The following is a 19167-nucleotide window of genomic DNA, read 5'->3' on the forward strand; positions in this document are numbered from 1 at the left end:
GTAGCTCAGAACTTTGGAATCACAACTTAGTACTTATACAAAGACAAGAAGCCCAGAAGTTCTTTTCTGGAGAAAATTATAGGTTTATCTGCAGGAACCCCTATAGCTCACACTGATGCAGAAATGTATTGAACTAAAAATCCAAGATGGGCAAACTCTCAACAGAGTGACAATACTGGGTTTTAAACAACTCAGAATATCTGCATTATAGGTCCCTTTTAAAGCTTATGATTTAGTACCAGCTTAAAGCCTAATTAAGACACTAATGTCTGAGTAATCATGTAGCCTTTGGTTATTCTGGATTCTCCAAGTTTAGTCTCCGTACCAAGTCAGAGCACCACAAACTAAAGTACCTGGACCGTATTATCATCACCAATGCACTTATCATTATTCATAATGATGTTATTTCTTCACTTGTCTCTGAACAAAACTAAGTTCCAAGAGTGTATAGGACTTGTCTGGAACAGAGGCTGGGCCTACAGAAAATGCTCAATAACAATTTATCAAATGAATGACGGAATGCTCAACTCTCCTTTATCCTCCACAATAACAAAAGACTTGACTATCCCTTCCCCTAACTTTCCACTTCCATCACTTTAGTTCAGACCCTCATTACTCCATGTTTGGTCTCTCTGCCCCAGTTCTCTTTCCGTCTGGTCCATCCTGCATATCCCTGCCACGCCCACCTCCCTAAAACACAGCTTTGTTCACATGTCCTTACTACAATTCAAAAACCTTCAGTAGCTCCCGACTGCTTATCAAGTAGACACCAAACTTCTTAGTCTAACACTGTAAGTCCTCTGTGATTTAGCTCCAGCTCTCCCTTCCCAGCGTTGTCTCCCATTGCTCCTGTCATTTCCCCACATTCCAATCAAATCATACGACTCAGCTTTTCCTTAATTGTCCTATGTCCAGTCTCTGAGCTTTTGTTCATACTGTTCTTTGTGCTGGAGTGTTGCCGTCTACCCCTCTTTCCTAAAATCCAAGGTGTAATTCAAATAGCACTCTTACTATGAAGTAAGGCCCGTTCTGGGGTCCCTCTGTCAAAAGTGGTATCACATTATACACTCCCATGTTATAAGCTAATTAATGGTAAAGAATTGACTTTATTAATCTCCCCCCATAACAACCTAATGCCCCCAATGCCTCACATATAGGAAGTACTCAAGAAGTATTTGTTAAATAAATGGGTCATATTTTATTATGAGGCAACCCAAGCCACTATATTTTCCATGCCAGCTTCTCTCATTTCCTTTATAGTCAGTTATGATAGCTCATACAGCCAAGAAAAAAACAAAATACTTAATACAAGTAGACTTGTTTAATACACACGTGATACCAATAAATCAGGTATCAATTCAAGCACTAGATAGAGGCTGTTACCTAATGCCTCTTATAAAGTCTCTTCAAGTTCTAAGGTTCTACAAGAGGCATGTCAAGACTGCTAACACTTAACAATAGTTATCTAGCCCTCTGAAAAATACCCCCAAAACATCAGGAAACCTATTTCCTGATCTACTTCCTGAGACCCTAAAGGAAACTAATTCTTTGGGAAAGGAAAATATATATTGGTAATTGTCTTTTTTCCTCCTAGAGTTCATTTTTGCAGATGGAAAATTTTTTCATTATAATGTTACCTTTTTTTATTCAAAGCATTTAGAAAAGCACAGTGTTTTCATATGCATTGTTTCATAAGATTAATTAATTCACTCAACAAATAATGACTGAGCACTTACTATAGGGCAGACACTGCTCTGGCTGAAGAAAATATAAGAGGATGAATAGTTAATAAATAAATTAAGTAATTATACACCAATGGAGAAAAATGAAGCAGTGTTCAGGCAATAGGCTATTTCATCTCATTTTTTTAAAATATGTTTTTACTAGAGGCCCAGTGCATGGATTCATGCACCGGTGGGTCCCTCAGCCTGGCCTGTGCCCTCTCACAATCCAGGACCCCTTGGGGGATGTCAGATTGCCAGTTTCAGCCCGATCCCTGGCCTGTGGGGGTCAAGCCGAAACCGGCAGTCCAATATGCCCCGAGGAATGTAGTAGTGCATGAAGCGCAGGTGGCCAGGGAGGAGCCCGAGCCCAGGCCTGGCACCACACCGCTCGCTCCTGCTCGTCCCGGCCCCTCTGCACCTGCGGACACCACTCCACTCGGTAGCACTGCCATGGAGGCGGGAGAGGCTGCGCCACTGCAGCTGCGCTTGCCAGCGTAAGCCTGGTGTCTGGCATCTGTCGGTCAGTTGAGCAGCACTCCCTCTGTGGGAGCACACTGACCACCAACGGGCAGCTCCTGCGTTGAGCGTCTGCCCCCAATGGTCAGTGCGCATCATAGCAACTGGTCGCTCAGTCAACCAGTCGCTTAGGCTTTTATATATATATAGACTGATTTCAGAGAGGAAGGGAGAGAGATGGGACATCAATGATGAGAGAGAATCATTGATTGGCTGCCTCTTACATGCCCCCCACTGGGGATTGAGCCCTCAACCCAGGCATGTGCACTTGACTGGAATCGAACCTGGGACCCTTCAGACTGCAGTCCAATGCTCTATCCACCAGCTAGGGTTAGGGTGTTTCACTTTAGATAGGGTAGTCAAGAAATGATCTTCACAACACCCTATACCAGTAAGTGAGATATTAGCCAGTACCATAATCTTTATTTTCTAGGTTTGGGAAACTGAGACCCTGAATAGTTAAGTGACAAGCTCAAGATCACCTACAATTAGATCGACATCCAATGGGATCAGAAACAAGGTTTCACAACTTTTGGTCTAATTTGCTAAGGCTATAATAGAGGACTCTGACTTGGGAATGTTTAATTAAATTCCTTTCCCTAGATAATGCTGCTTGGAGGGTGGAAAAGAACCCCAAACATGAACATCACTAATCCGTCACCCTGAGAATGACCTACCTCCCATCAGCTCACAAATATTTGCCTCAATTTGATTTGGTGAATAAAATAAGGAAAACACTATTTTATTTTCTTATATTGTTGCAAAAATATAGCAAAATAAAACAAAGTTTTAATATATGTTGTTTTTATTTAAAACAGAAAGCAGCATCTAGGTTTATCGTGTAAAAGTAGACAAGGCAACACCTCATTAGCAACACTTCAGATCACACCTAGTGAATGTAAACTCTCCTTTAACAGCCTGTCTCCGCTCAGCCTGTTAAAAGTGTGTGAAAAAAAGATTCTGCAAGGATTTTCTGCCAGAAGCTCATGGGACACACACTCTCTCTCTATCTCTCCCCCCATCACTAGAGTTCTTCACGTGGGAAGCTGATGACTCTAATATCAGTGATGTAAGGAGAAGAGTGTAAGGAACAAGGTGCCCTGCCACACCTAACCTGAGTTAAACCTAAAGCCCTACCAAAGACAGAGCTGAAGACCATAATGTGTTATAGAAACTCAGAAGGAAGAGAAGACAGTTCCGGGGTAGGAGAATCAAGTTAGGCTGTAAGAAAAAGAGGCCTCAGGTCTGGACCTAGACGAATGGATCGTGTTAAAAGGTAAAATTAGCCTGGCCCATGTGGCTGCGTGGTTGAGTGTCAGCCCGTGAACCAGGAGGTCATGGTTCAATTCCTTTCAGGGTTTCTGGCTTGATCCCCAGTAGGGGGCATGCAGGAGGCAGCCGATCAATGTTTCTCTCTCATCGATGTTTCTTTATCTCTATCCCTCTCCCTTTCTCTTTCTAAAATCAATAAAAATACATTTTTTTAATTTAAAAAAAGGTGAAGTTAAAGTACAGAGTACTTTCCAAGAGGAGGAGATAGAAGCTAGAAAAGAGGAGACACTAAGGAAACCACTTAGTAGTTTGCTACTGCTAAAACATGTGATAGGCATAAAAGTGAAACACAATTAGAGAGATAGAGACAGGTCCAACTGCATCTTGCATATATTATAGATAAAAAAAATTGAAGGCCAGAGAATTTGAGTGATTTGACTAAGGGCAAACAAGAGGCAAAGGTAGAACTGAAACGAAGGTTTTTATTTTCCTAGTTAGGTGTTCTTTTCACTAAACCATCCTGCTGGTAGGCAAACTGTGGCTCGCGAGCCACATGCAGCTGTTTGGCCCCTTGAGTGTGGCTCTTCCACAAAATACCACGTGCGGGCACGCACGTACAGTGCGATTGAAACTTCGTGGCCCATGCGCAGAAGTCGGTATTCTGTGGAAGAGCCACACTCAAGAGGCCAAAGAGCCGCATGTGGCTCATGAGCGGCAGTTCGCCGACCACTGGTAGGGGATTGGCACATGTGGGAGATAACCTTCCTTTAAATAGTAGGACTCTGTGGAGAAGTTAAGTAAATTGCCTCCAGATTACATATCCAGCTGAACAGCTGTGGCGATATTGATACTGAGCCCATGTCCGTGGAATACCTTGTCTATGGCTGCTAGGCTACTCAGAGCCCCTTCACTTGAGAAGATACAATACTGGAGCTGAAACGAATGCCATCCTTTCCTCAGAAGCACTGCACTTCTTAGGACCCATCCTAAGAAGGGTCCATAAACCACGGGGATTATCAGGGATGTGAATGAAAAAGCAGGGTTTTTGTGTTTGTTTTTTTGTCTCTATATTTGCCTTATCTAGCTTCAGAACAGAGCCAGCTGAATCTGAGGACCAATTAGTGAAAAATTAGAAATGCAGGGAACTAGAAATATATTGTAATGAACTAAGAGTTAGGAGGTATGGGTTCTAGTCCTCGCTCTATGACTAATGATGATGTTGGCTGTTATTTTTTTCCCCTAAGTATTTTTAATTGAGAGAGAGAGAGAGAGAGAGAGATGGGGGAGAGAGAAAGAGAAAGATCAATTTTATTGTCCCACCTATTTATGTATTCATTGGTTGATTCTTGTATGACCAGGGAGAGGGGATCGAAACTCCTGCACGTCCCCTGTCGGGGATCAAGCCCGCAATCCAGGCATATACCCTGACTGGGAATTGATCCCACAATCAATCCCACAATGCTCAACCAACTGAGCCACACTGGCCAGGGATGGTGGGTTGGCTTCTAACAAAGTACTTTACACTTCATTACATTTATAAAATGAGGAGGCTAAATGAGAGGCTCTCTAAGGCTACCATAATATAATTTTCTATGATTCTAGGTAGCCATCAATTTGCAGGAAAAGGCAGACATGAAAAGTAGAAGGTAAAATGAGCTTTGGGAAACCGCATTGCCCTATTTAAAGGCTCAGTAAATTCTATAATTTGGGTTTTTGTTTATGGGACTTTTTTTTAAGTTGAATTTATTGAGGTTAACAAAATTATATAGGTTCCAGGTGCACAATTCCACAACACAGCATCTGTACAATGTATTATGTGTTCACCACCCCAAGTCAAGTTTCCTTCATCACCATTTATCCCCACTTTACCCTCCTCCACCTCCCCGTATCTCCACCCTCCAGGACTTTCTTATAAGAGGACATACGAAATTCAACAAAAAGAATACATAAATCAATGACCAGTTTTAAGAAACAGGAAAAGGGGTAGGAGCCTACTCTGAAGGCTTTCTTTCAAAGAAAGGAGACATTAGAACAAGGTGCCAAGAGGCAAAGAAAATGTTGTAGCATTGGGAGGTCTGAGGCAATCCAAAGAGATGATCCAGGTTTTTTCAAGAACCAGCAGGGAAGTCAGTTGAAATGCAACGAGGACAATACTGTTGAGGACGACAAGAAGCGGATGACAGCTCAAACCAGCACCAGCTGGTACAAGAGTATCCTGAAAATATGATATACAAATTTTTAAGGCTCTGTGTGCCTGGATAGTGTGAAATCCACAATGGGAGTAAACCAGGACTTTACTAACAGAGAAGGAGCTTTCTTTCACCCTTAAAATAAAGAGGGAATAAAATAAGAAACAAGTTTCTATGAGAGTAACAAAAACTATTAATTAATTTGAAAAGATAAAGAAATCCACTCTCATCATTTAGCAAAGGAAAGAAATTCTAGTTTGCAAGAAGTATTTAAGGCAGTTCTGGAAAAACTATAGAACGGAACGTCCTCTTAAAGTCATTTCTAACCTCAAGATTTTTTTATTTTGGTTTAATCCCCAATGTGCTTCCTTGAAGCGGGAGGCCTTGCTAATTTGACGTAGTGAAAGGCCTAGTTAGTAAGAAGTAATGCCAGTGAAGATTTGCAAGTAAGCTTTAGCAAACGTATCTTTAATCAACTGAAAAATCCCTTACTTAAAAGTATAATTAAAACTTCTGAAGTGCTACTAATGTTCTTTCTTGTCATGGGTGTTACTTTGCTTGATAATAATCATTGAATTAGGTACTTAACGAACTTTTCAGCATGGTGGCATAGTATGGTGGTATAGTTCACAATTATTTTTAAAGGATTTCAAAAATAACAACATAACAATTAAAGCTATTCTTTCCACGAACTATTTACCCATATGGTGAAACCAAAGGCTGAAGTCAGACTGTCTATCACGAAAGCCAGTCCCTCGTGGAACATTATCAGTATCTGGCGTAGCTAAGGAATGATACTGACCAGGGCCAGAAACCCACCCACTTTGGCTCCTCTCCCCCAGGCCAGGGCCACTGAAGTCTGAGACATTAGATATTGTCTACGGGGCAGGGATCATGGGGAAGGCATGAAAAGGAACACTGGGGCTCTGACAGCGAATAGCTCTATATGTTTTTCATATATTAATTCAGGCTCAAAAAAGAAAACTTAATTTGTATATGAGTTAGAAAAATCAAGAGTTCAAATAAAAGTGAAGAGGTTTTAGCCATCTGAAAGGCAAGGGTCCACAGGGCTTTCCCTGTCTGCTTATGGGTATGAGTACTTTCTGAAAAAGTTATACCAACTGGCCAAACTTATTTAAGTAGGCACAACCTGAATCCTGCAAGTTATCATTCATTTATAGTTCTAATAAGGACATGGATGCAAGTGTAGGAAAGAGGAAGAAAATATATTTCAAAACTTTACAACTAAAATATTTTTCTAAAAACAGTCGAAGTTTCTATGCTCCCTTATTCACTCACCCAGAAAGTAAGTTTGCCTCCTCTCTCACCCACGTACCCCTACTCGCAAAGGCCCATGTAAAAAAGTTAAACTTCAAAAAAGGGAAGAGTAAATGGGGAAACTGATGACAGTTTATGAAAACTGCTTAGGTCCAGAACTTGGTATCTGAAAAAAAATCCTTAAAAATTATGTCCAACTTCTCAGTTTCTGGATGAGAAAATTTAGGTCTATCGATGTGCAGTGACTCGCTAAAGGGCATGAATTAGTTTTGAGAAGTTTGTTTCTTCACTTATTACTTTCTTTTCCCATAAATTACTTTGTAGCTTGAAAAATACATATACTAAAAAAAGAAAAACAGAAATAGTAAGCATGGTAAATTATGGTAGAGTCAGGATTTATTACATCCAGTCTACTGTTCTTTATATTATGTTGTGTTCCTTACACTTTCTAAATTTCCCAGTGGAAGATATAAGCTACTGGTTCCACTTTTTCCTATTAGGTAGGACCATTTTGTGTAGAGAGTGTCTTAAAAGCTTTTGCCATCCTGAACTAAAAGTGCTTCCATAAGTATAACTAAGTCAAAGAGATCTAGTGGCCTGGTCTTACTTCTGTCCCATAATTAAGCCAAAGAAACGGAAATTTCTTCTAAAATGGAAATACTAAAAGGAGATTTAATTAAAGGCAGTTTTGTTAATAAAGGCAGTTTAGTTAAGCTTTATATTTATAAAAATATAATTACACAACCCCCCCTCTCCCGAATCTGGAAAAACAATTGATTTAATTACTTAAATGACATCTGTTAAAAGAGGGATCCCCTAAAATGGTATCCACTGTTAGTCCTCACTGTTCAATGGCTAATTGCTTGGCTGGTGGGTTATCCGGGGGATCTGCTTCTCTACTTGTTGCCTTGTTTTGTAAGTTAATCATGAGGAAGAAACCCAAGGTTTGGTCGATTATTTGTTAGGGAGTTTTGAAATTCGACCAAGTGAAGATTGGGATTTCTTTCACCTATGCTCCTTACTAGCAGGAATAACAGGATAGACTCTAATGCAAGAATCAGTGCTCGCTCAACCCAGACAACTGTGTAACAAGGCCAAAGACCCAGAGTTTCTCCTCATTGACCCAGTTTGGCTTCCTCTATTCTATTCCTGTGCCCAGTAGTGATGCTTCAATGTAAAACATAGAGCTGGTAAGAGTACAAATCTATCATCTCCACTGTATTAACAGGCTGTGTTAATGTCACAATACCAACACCAACCTTATTTTTATTTATTTTTTGCTAATCCTCAGCTGAGAATATTTTTTCCATTGATTTTTAGAGAGAGTAGGAGGGAAGGAGGGAAGAAGGGAACACATTGATTAGTTGCCTCCTGCACGTGCCGGCCATGGATCAAACCTGCAACCCAGGTCCATGCCCTTGATCGGGAATCGAACCTGAGACCCTTTAGTGCACACCAACGCTCTGACCATCGAGCAACACTGGCCAGGGCCATCTTTATATTTAAAGATAGAATTTTGAATGTGAGTGTGAGATTCTTTAGGGCTATACCATCTTTTACTATGTCATCTTTCTTGGACTCTATTAAATACTTCCATTCCATTTATGTCCTCTTCTTCTAATCTGGGCAGGAGCCAAAAAACATAAGTCTTATTAAGAGAGTTCAGAAGTGCCACAGCCCACAAATGACCCTTAGCAGCAATTAAACTGAAAAATAACCCCCATGAGCCAGAACTGCAACGAAAGGTTAACTACTTATCCAAACTCTGGCAAAGAGGCAGCTCTTCCTCCCGTTTGCCCCGAGCCTGCGAGGAAAGGGGATGTGAAGCTGTCCCTCCACCTCCTGCCACTCACTTTCTGCGTCAGATAGTATGGGTCAAAGTCCTCCAAGGGCACAGCGACCAGGCCTTGTGGGATGTCCCCATAGATGAAAGGCAAACTCTTCCCGGCTTCCAGGTCACTGTTGGGCTTGGGCTTGCTGTCCTCATCGTCGTCCCGGTGGCTGCCATCTCCCTTTGGTGGTTTCTTAAGCTTGCTCTCGGCAATGCGCCTCTCGATGTTTGCCAGCGACTCGGGAGTGAAAGGCTTGAAACTATCAGGGCCTGGTGGTGCGAGCAGCCGCCCTGCCATCTTCTCATCCTGCAGCAGCTTCGTTAGTTATGCTGCGTCCAGGACAGGCCAGCTCTGGAAGGAAAAGCAACACAGACAGCATTCATCAATCACTGCTCGGAAAGGAGGACAGCCTAAACCGTCTCCCTCAGCCTATACCCACAGCCTCTGCATCACATCGTTTCTTCCATGACATGGTTACACTTCTCTTCAGAAAAATCTGCGGCGTGAATGGATTAGGTCATGTCATAACCACCCCTCAGGGGAATGATCAGCCTGAAGATCAAAAGATGGGAGTTTCCTGAATGCTGGTATTTATTATTCACTTAAGATGCAACTCATTGCCCTAACTGGTCTGGCTTAGTGGCTAGAGCATCGGCCTGTGGACTGAAGGGTCCCAGGTTTGATTCCGGTCAGGGGCATGTACCTTGGTTGCAGGCACATTCCCAGTGGGGGGTGTGCTGGAGGCAGCCGATCGATGTTTCCCTCTCATCGATGTTTCTGACTCTCTGTCCCTCTCCCTTCCTCTCTGTCAAAAATCAATAAAATATATTTAAAAAATTTTTTTTAGAAAACAGAAAAAATGCAGCATTTTCATTTTTTCTCATCGATATTTCTAACTCTCTATTCCTCTCCCTTCCTCTCTGTAAAAAAAAATCAATAAAATATATTTTTAAAAAAAGATGCAACTCATTGTTAGGAACCACATATAACTACTGCACAGAAATAAATTCCAGCCCTGACCAGTTTGGCTCAGTGGATAGAGCGGCGGCCTATGGACTGAAGGGTCCTGGGTTCGATTCTGGTCAAGGGCATGTACCTTGGTGGCAGGCACATTCCCAGTGGGGGGTGTGCTGGAGGCAGCCGATCGATGTTTCCCTCTCATCGATGTTTCTAACTCTCTGTCCCTCTCCCTTCCTCTCTGTCAAAAATCAATAAAATATATTTTTTTAAAAAGTAAATAAATAAATTCAATATCCTCAAGGAACTTTTATTCTAAACTAGTAAGGCACATTTAATGTCACCCAGGCGTATGTGTTAGCTTTGGACAAGTCACCTTCCTTTTCTGGAACTCCATTTCCCAAAGAAATACTATAACTTCCAAGGACAACACAAGGGTAAATTGTCAGTCTTTCCAGCTTCTGAAAACACTAAACCTTTCAAAACTTTGGAGGCACAAAATAGAGACAAAATAGCTTCCATCTGCATTGGCTCTTCTGTTTCAAGGTATTTTTCAATTCACCAGGCTGTGTAAAATCCATCCAGTAGAAAAGCTCAGGAGTACCTTCTTTGATGACCAAGCTCCTGCCAGGGACAAACGCAAAACACTTTCCTCTGTGGAGAGGGCAGACACTGCTCTCCGCACCCCCACACAGCAGCAAGGAAAAGCAGACGGGAGAGGCATTTTAGAGGACTTCCTGATGCAACAGCATTGCAGCCCTGCGGGGTGAGTGACAGCAGAAAAGCCTCGTGCAACCCGAGAGGGGTTCAAAGCAGGAAGGACGGGAAGAGAGAACAGAGTAACAAACCACAATTCCCTTCTGAAAAGAAAAACTGAGGTAGTGCCAAAACAGAGCCAATGATTTCTAAGCATGGTATTTGACAGCAATTTCCATTTCCATTTACACAGGTTTATGGAAATCCATGCCTTGAGACAAAGGACTCCCTAATGTCAGAAGGGACACAGAGTTTGGTGACTGCACAAAAGGACCCTGGCAGGTGAGCCTAACCCTGAAAGCTTTAGGGTGTCACCGGCAGTTCATCAGGTCCTCCTGGCGCTGCTCTTCCTGTAGTTCGGTGAGCCCCACAAAGACAATCTGAGATTTTTATTTTTAAAGCTAGAGGTTGTTCTTTCCCTCCTCCGTAGCCCTCAGGGTCCACTTTAAGGCACCATCCATAAAACTCCAGGCTCCTCGGGAGAACAGTAGCAGAGTTAACTCTAAATAGTTTGGGAGTGAAACACCCAGGGGCTCCTTTTATAAGTACACCCGCAGAGACCCTAGCTTTCTCTAGTGGTGTGATCGCTACGCGTTGCAAAGGCAGTAAGCAGTGTCTACATGCAGGCTGGTCGGCTCACTCACAGCGCAGGACTAATGAGGCCAGAACCACAAGTTAGCCCCACGCAGACCTGTCAGCTTCTCGCTGTGCAAAACAACACGGTTCCACAGGCGGTGCGGTCAAATAGGTCGTTTGCACATATGAAGCATGAAATTTTACAGCTTTGAGGGATTACAGATCCAATCCATTTCATTTTACAGGTTAGGAAACTTGGGGACCTAAGAGGCTGGATAACCTGCCCAAAGACACATGGCCAGGATAAAAATCACAACCAAAGAGCTCCGACTCAACTCACACTCCTGCTATTATGACAAATACTAGGGGCCTGGTGCACAAGATTTGTGCCCTGGAAGGGGGGGCAGGGCGGTCCCTCAGCCCGTTCTGTGCCCTCTCATAGTCCAGGACTCCTCGGGTGATGTCTGCCTGCTGGCTTAGGCCCAATCCCGGGGGGATCGTGCCTAAGTCGACAGGCAGACATCCCTCTCACAGTCCGGGGCTCTCGTAGTCCAGGACCCCTCGCTCCTTATCACCCACCTGCAGTGGAGGTGGAAGAGGCTCCTGCCACTGCTGCTGTGCTCGTCAGCTGTGAGCCTGGCTTTTGGTTGAGCGGTGCTCCCCCTGTGGGAGCGCACTGACCAGCAGGAGGCAGCTTCTGCATTGAGAGTCTGCCCCCTCATGGTCAGTGCACATCGTAGTGACCGGTCGTTTCTCAGTTCAGTCAATTTGCATATTAGCCTTTTATTATATAGGATCAGTTATCTATCCTCCTATCCTACTCTAACTCCCAGTACTTCACAACAGGAAGCATCTGAGTCATTGAGTAAGTTACACGCAAAGACCAATAGTTTTACTAATCGAAGACTTCATTTACAATGTTTTCCCCAACTTAGAATTCCTTCTTCTTCATCCATTTCCTCCTATCTATCCCTGAATTGCCTCCCATAAATCCCCACTCCTCTACAGAGCCTTCCCACCAGCTCCCGCCTTTACTATTTTTCTTTTTGTGAACTCCTAAAGCTTTATCATGATCTTAGCTAACATTTATCATGTACTTACTATGTTTTAGGCATTGGTCCAAGCACCTTGCTTGTATTAGTTCATTTAATCTCCAGAACAATATATGAGGTAGATATTATTAAATTACATGCTAGAAAATGACATGGTCAGGACTCAAAACATCCTGCTCACATTTGTTTTGGCTTTTAATTATTGTTGAATTGCACCATATAAATTCCCAGAGGTCATGGGTGGTATCTTAAACTTCTTTTGTATCCTTCCACAGAGAATTGGATTATGTCTGGAACCCCAAATTAGTCCAAATCCCTGGGACTCCATGGTTCCCATAGCCACACTCATTTTCAACTTTGAGTCTCCCTCAGTTCCGACTTAAAGGACAAATAATACTGCAAGGAAGTCACTGAAGATGCTGACAAACTCTGTGACCTGTTATACACACCTGGGTTCTTCACAGGTAAAGTTGTCCAAGGCTAAGTCCTCTGCCTTTGCTTCCAGATCCTATTTCCTCCTGACTTCCCCAAGACCATGTTCCTTCAATTACCCCTGCTCTCTATGACATTCTCAATCTTTCCTTTTCCTCTCCTACTTCTGTATCTTCTCCTTTAATCTTCACCCCCACCACCCACTCTCTCTTCGTTTGCCTTAAATGATCCTGGTTCTATCCACATCTGCAGTCTCCTCTTCCCCTACAACCTTTTCCTTCTCTAAGGGCTGGCCTTCGGCAATCTCTCTGATACACTTTCTTTCAGGGATCTCATCTACTCAAAATAATCTGTACATGGGTGATTTTCAGATTCCTATCCAAAGAGCCCTGACTGTTCTTCTGAGCCCCACAACTGCTGTCACCACTGGGCTTGACCGGTATTGGTCAGTAATTGAGCGTCAACCTATGAACCAGGAGGTCACGATTCAATTCCCGATCAGGGCACATGATCAGGTTGGGGACTTGACCTCTACGAGGTAGCTGATCAATGATTCTCTCTCATCATTGATGTTTCTATCTCTCTCTCCCACTCCCTTCCTCTCTGAAATAAATAAAAATATATAATCTAAAAATAAAAAAAATAAACTACATGTTTTTACTTCCCAAACTGATTCCTTCTCTGGGCCTTCTAAATTCTGTTATTGGGGCCATCGTTTTTCCAGGCACCTAAGTATGGAACCTCAGTCATGTTTGCCCTGTCGTCTTTGCTGTCCTTGTCCAACCCATTCACCAGCCTTACTAATTCTTCCTTCTGAGTTTCCATTTAAAATAGCATCACCCAATAAGTCAGTCAGAGGAAGACAAATACCACATGATTTCACCTATATATAGAATCCAAAGAACAAAATAAACAAATTGAAGCAGACTCATAAACAGAGAGCAGAGTGATGGTTGCCAAAGGGGAGTGGGCTAGAGAACTGGGTGAAAAAGGTGAGGGTTTAAGAAGTACAAATTGGTAGTTTGTATTTCTTATGTAAGTATAGCATAGGGAATATATAGCCAGTAATATTGTAATAACTATGTATGGTGCCAGGTGGGTACTGGAAATATCGGGGGAACACTTTCGTAAAGTATATGATTTCCTAACCACTATGCTGTACACCTGAAACTAACACAAAATATTGAATGCAAACTGTAATTGAAAAAAAAAGACATTAAATAGTGAAAAACAAACCAAAAAAATAGCATCACCCTAATTCAGGTCACATGCAACAGTCTTCCACCCTGGACCAATCTTCAGTCCACCCAGCACATCGCCAAATGACTGTTTCCCTAAAAATATGCCTCCATTATGTCATTTCCCTCCCTCTGAACTGTCAGAGTTATGGACTGAATCCATTTCACTGCATTCAAGGCCTTTTACAACCTCACTTCTCAAGCATTTTCTTCCACTGCTTCCCTGCAAGAGCATCACTCTGGTAACTGTTTTGTTTTGGTTTTCTAGTTTGTTTTTCTAACGTAGAACATAGTACAAGTGAACAGGTCTTAAGTGTACAGACTGGTTATTTTGTGTGTGTGTGTGTGTGTGTGTGTGTGTGTGTGTGTGTATGTAACAATTACTCAGATCAAGATACATATTTAGCCGAAACCGGTTTGGCTCAGTGGATAGAGCGTCGGCTTGCGGACTGAGAGGTCCCAGGTTCGATTCCGGTCAAGGGCATGTTTTCCAGCACTCCAGATGGCTCTCTTGTCAATATCCACCAACCCCATACAATCCCAGCCATGGTTATCTGATATCCATCACCACAGATTAGTTTGGCCTGTTCTTGAACTTCATGTAAATGGAATATAAGTATACTCTTCAGGGTCTGGATTCTTTCTTTCAACATTATTTCTGTGAAATGAATCTTTGTTGTATGTGTAGCATGATACATTTTTTTATTACTGTGTAGTATTCTGCGTATGAATATAGAACAATTTAATTCTCCATTCTACTTGATAGACATTCTTGTGTTTGATTGTTTGTTCGTTCTAGAAATCTTTACCTATCCTTCAGTCATGAAGCTAATAGCCTATGTTTTCTTCTAGAAGCTTTATTGTTTTACTTTTCTTATTTATGTTTCAAATCATTTAAAATTGATTTTTGTATATCCTGTGAGATAGAGGTCAAGGTTAATTCTTTTGCTATGTGGGTAGCCAACTGACTCTGCCTCACTTAATAAAAAGTCGGATCACTGTTATTTTCATTGATTCCTAAATCTACTTTCATTTCCTTGTTTTAAATCTCCTGAAGTCTCTCTTTCCTTCTTACCTAAATTCTATTCATCCATTAAAACCAGCTTAAACTCCTTCTTCCTTCTGAGGAAATTGTCTTGCAAAAAGTAAAAATAACCCTTTTAGGACTTAGACCATATAGTCCAACTATCCTTACTGTAATAAACTTATCAGTAAATTAAATGAGAGAAGCTATATTGTCTAACTGCAAATTAGTGACAGATGCAGAGCTACAGTACACAGTTCTTGGCCTCCAATAAAATGCTCTTTTCCCATACCACTGTCTCTTAGGTAATTCGCTCTGTGCATCATCCCACTACTATCTCAGCTCTCTTCCTGCAGTGCTAAGGTGATGAACGAACAATGTAAGTGACTTTTAAGCCTGAGAGTTCCAAAAGAGACTGAACTAGACTCAAAGTTGGGGCCACAAATGATCAAGGCTCTCTTCCTTTGGTCATCCAGGAAGACTAAGATTTTAAAATGCTAGCTGTAGCCTGGACACATAAAAATAAAGATGAATCTAAATTAAGGAGAAAAGACCAGAAGAGAGAAAGAAAACTGGCACTGAGTGAGTTTGTAACAGGGAAGAAGGAAGAAAGACATCTGGGTAGAATTGTTAAAGGAAACACTTCAGGCAAGGGCACACAAGAAAAAAATGTCAGGAGCAAGTAGTATTAAAATTTGTCTCAGACTTAAAAAAGAACAAAATTGAATAACTCAATTTTGATATCAAAAGTTACTACAAATACAGTAACCAAAGCAGTGTGGAACTGACATAAAGACAGATATATAGACCAGAATAGATTAGGGAGCCTAGAAACAAACCCTCACGTATATAGTCAAATGATTTCAAAAGGTGCCAAGACCATTCAATGCAGGGACAGGCAGTGCTGGGAATAAATGGTGCTGGGAAAACTGGTTACCTAAATGCAAAAGAACAAAGTTGGACTCTTACCTTATACCATACAAAAATTAATTCAAAATGGGTAAAATATCTAAATGTAAAAGCTAAACTGTACAACTCTTAGAAAAATCATAGGGGAAAAGCTTCAAGACACTGAATTTGGCAATGATTTCTTGCATTTGGCACCAAAAGTGCAGCAACAAAAGAAAAATTAAAGAACAATTTGGACTTCATAAAAATTAAAAACCTTTGTGCATAAAAGGATACTATCAAGAGAGTGAAAAAGCAACCCACAGAATGGGAGAAATATTTGCAACTCATAAGAGTTTAATACTCAGAATACATAAAGAATTCCTACAACCCAACGAAAAACAACAACAATCAACCTAAGCAATGAATAAAGAACTTGACTAGACATTTCTCCAAAGAAGATATACAAATGGCCAATAACCAAATGAAAAGATGCTCAATGTGACTTATCATTAGGGAAATGCTAATCAAAACCTCAACGAGATACCACTTATACTCACTCGGATGGCTATTATAAAGCAAAACACACAAACAAAAACAACAACAGAAAATAACAAGTGTTTGCAAGAATGTGAAGAAACTGAAAACCTCCTGCTGCTATGAAAAACAGTATGATATTTCCTCAAAAAATTAAACATAGAATTACCATAAGATTAAACAATTCCTCTTTTAGGTATATACCCAAAAGAATTGAAAGCAGGGACTCAACCAGATATTTGTACACCCACAGTCATAGCAGCATTATTCACAATAGCCAAAATGTGAAAACAACCCAAATGTCCGTGGACAGGTGAATGGATAAACAAGATGTGCTACATACACACAATGGAATATTATTCGGCCTTGAAAAGGAAGGCAATTCTGACACATGCTACAACATGGATAAACCTTGAAGACATTACACAAAGTGATTAAACTAGATACAAAAATTCAAATATTGTATAATTCCATTTATATGAGGTACCTATAGTCAAATGCCTAAAGACAAAAAGTAGAATAGTGGTTACTGAAGGCTAGGGGAAGGGAGCATTGTTTAATGGGTAGGTTGTTTTCAGTTTGATATGATGAAAATATTCTGGTAGTGGACAGTGGTGATGGCTGCACAATGTGAATGTGCTTAATACTACTGCATTGTACACTTAAAATAATTAAAATGATAAATTTTATATTATATATATTTTACCACAGTTTTCTTAAAAAGAGAGGAAAAACAAAACAAACCGAAGACATTTACTGTGCCCTTACTATATGCCAGAGACCGTACTGATAATAATTATAACTACCTGCCTTCAGGACCTTTAAAGTCTTCTGGGGGGTGGGGGGGTGGTAGACAAGTAAACAGGTGAGGTACAGTATGACAAATCCAATCAAGAAAAATAGGCTTTTATAGACATACACAAGCAAGACGCCTAATCTAGTTTGGAAAGATCATGGAAGGCTTCCTAGAGAAAGTGGCATTTTAGCCAAAGCCTGAAAGACACTTTGTGGAGTGGGGATGGCAGAAAAACGGATGTCAGTAAGAAGTAGCATATACAAGACACCACAGACAAGGGAGAGCAAGCCGCTTGCATACTGCAAACAGTTCAGTGTAAGTGGACTTGAGACAATGAACAAACAGGTAAGCAGGTGCCACATCAAGAAGGTAAAGTCATTACCAGGGGAAGGAGTTTTTATTTTTATCCTGAAGGCAATAAGAAGACTTAAAGTTCTATTTCAGAAAGATCATTCTGGCTACAGTGTAGAGAATGGGGGGGATGGGGAGATGGGGTGGAGGTGAAGCAAGATCAGGGTGAAGAAGTGATTTAGTTGAGAGAGAATGATGGTTTGAACCTGGCAGCAGCATTAGGGATAATGTACCAAAGAGTCTTGTCAACTAACTGAAGTGGGGGATAAAGTAGAACAAAAATCCAGAAAGAGGCCCAGACTTCTGTTATGGGCAAATGAAAGGAGGTAGTAAATTCATTGAGACAGGAAATAAAATATGATGTACAGCTCAGGTAAGATGATGACTTCACTTTTGAACATACCAAGTCTGAGTTGCTTTGTTATATCCAAATAGAGACACTAAACAGGCAGGAGGTGTGTGGTTCTGAAGTTCAGGGAAAAGATTTAACAACTAAAAGAAGAGAGGAGAGGAAGCTTGATATAGAACTATAGCTAGGCTCGAAGGACTGCCAGTCAGCTCTCTGCATGTTGATAAATAGCTCATTTGGAATTAGCCAGAGGAGCAGTTCTGCATGGGGAGGAAGGTGGGCGGCTCTTATCACAGAAGAGAGAAATGCAGCCAGATGGTAAGTTTACACTGTCCCACTCCCCTCCTTCCTCCAGTGACAACCACATGCCAGGCTGCCAATTTTCTTCTTTGTCACTTACAGACTTCATTTTGGAAAATCATATAACAGTTCTAGAAATTGAAATAAAAACGATTTTATCAAACCTTAATTTTATTCATTTGAAACAAAAATTGCAGACCTGGGTCTCCCTTAATAACCAAAATCTGGCTCTCCCACCTACAAGTTCTTATGGCTCAGCCTCACCCTGGCGAACGTCATTCTTCTCATTGGCTTTCTACTTCATGAGACTCTCTGAAGTCTGTCCTTCCCAAGCTTCACACCAAATTTCCCCAAAGTTGAGCTCTTTGTCTCTGATTTTATATACCTGATCTCTTCCTAATCCATTTGAGACACATAATCCTGGCTGATTTACATTATGTCTTCCTGCAGAAATGCTTTGAGGGGTCTGTTTATAGAATATTTTGAAAGATGCCTACTATGGATATAAATGAAAGATTAACCATAATAATAATAATAAAAAGTCCATGATAAAGAACTCTATCAGAAGGTATTTGCAAAGTACCTTCATTTTTGAGTACTTGAATATTTTGACCTAAAGATGCTTTTAAATGAAGTTAAAACAATGATTATTATGATTTTAAATAGATCAGAAAGTGTCTCTGAGCAAGTCCCAGCAGCCCCAAATGAAGATAGTTTCCACCTTGTCTCTACAGTCATACAACTATCAAGCCTGCTCTGCTGTTCATCAACATATAGCCCATCAAGATGTCATCAGTCCTCCGCGGTCCTGGCACTGCAAACTCACTACACGCCAAAACTCCCCTCTATTTTGTCACCTATCCCCCACCACCGATTCCCCCCAAATGTAACTGGCTTCCCACATTTCCTTTACTTCTTCCACAAAGCACAGGAGCCTTTTCCCTGTATAACCACACGTTAACCTCCTTGTAGACGCTGGTTGTTGCTCCACATCTATTGTCATTCTCTTCACTAGTTTCCTGACTCAAAATAAAATACATTGCTTTTAATACTATGTGTTTACTGATTTTAGATGGAGGGGAAGTGAGAGAGGGAGGCGG

General features: G+C 41.2%; 1 protein-coding gene across 1 annotated transcript in view; it reads right to left on the reverse strand.

The window, feature by feature from the left end:
- LOC102757875 (sodium channel protein type 8 subunit alpha-like) overlaps positions 1–17635 on the reverse strand; it is a 99887-nt gene extending 82252 nt beyond the window's left edge. Inside the window, exons 1-2 of the mRNA XM_015559559.1 lie at positions 17625–17635; positions 8833–9160 (exon numbers count right to left, since the gene is read on the reverse strand). Coding sequence (XP_015415045.1) covers positions 8833–9108 — 276 coding nt within the window. The 5' untranslated portion in view covers positions 9109–9160; positions 17625–17635. The remainder of the gene's footprint in view (positions 1–8832; positions 9161–17624) is intronic.
- Positions 17636–19167: the final 1532 nt, after the last annotated feature.

This window comes from Myotis davidii, unplaced genomic scaffold (genome assembly GCF_000327345.1).
Source record: "Myotis davidii unplaced genomic scaffold, ASM32734v1 scaffold233, whole genome shotgun sequence".
NCBI lineage: Eukaryota > Metazoa > Chordata > Mammalia > Chiroptera > Vespertilionidae > Myotis > Myotis davidii.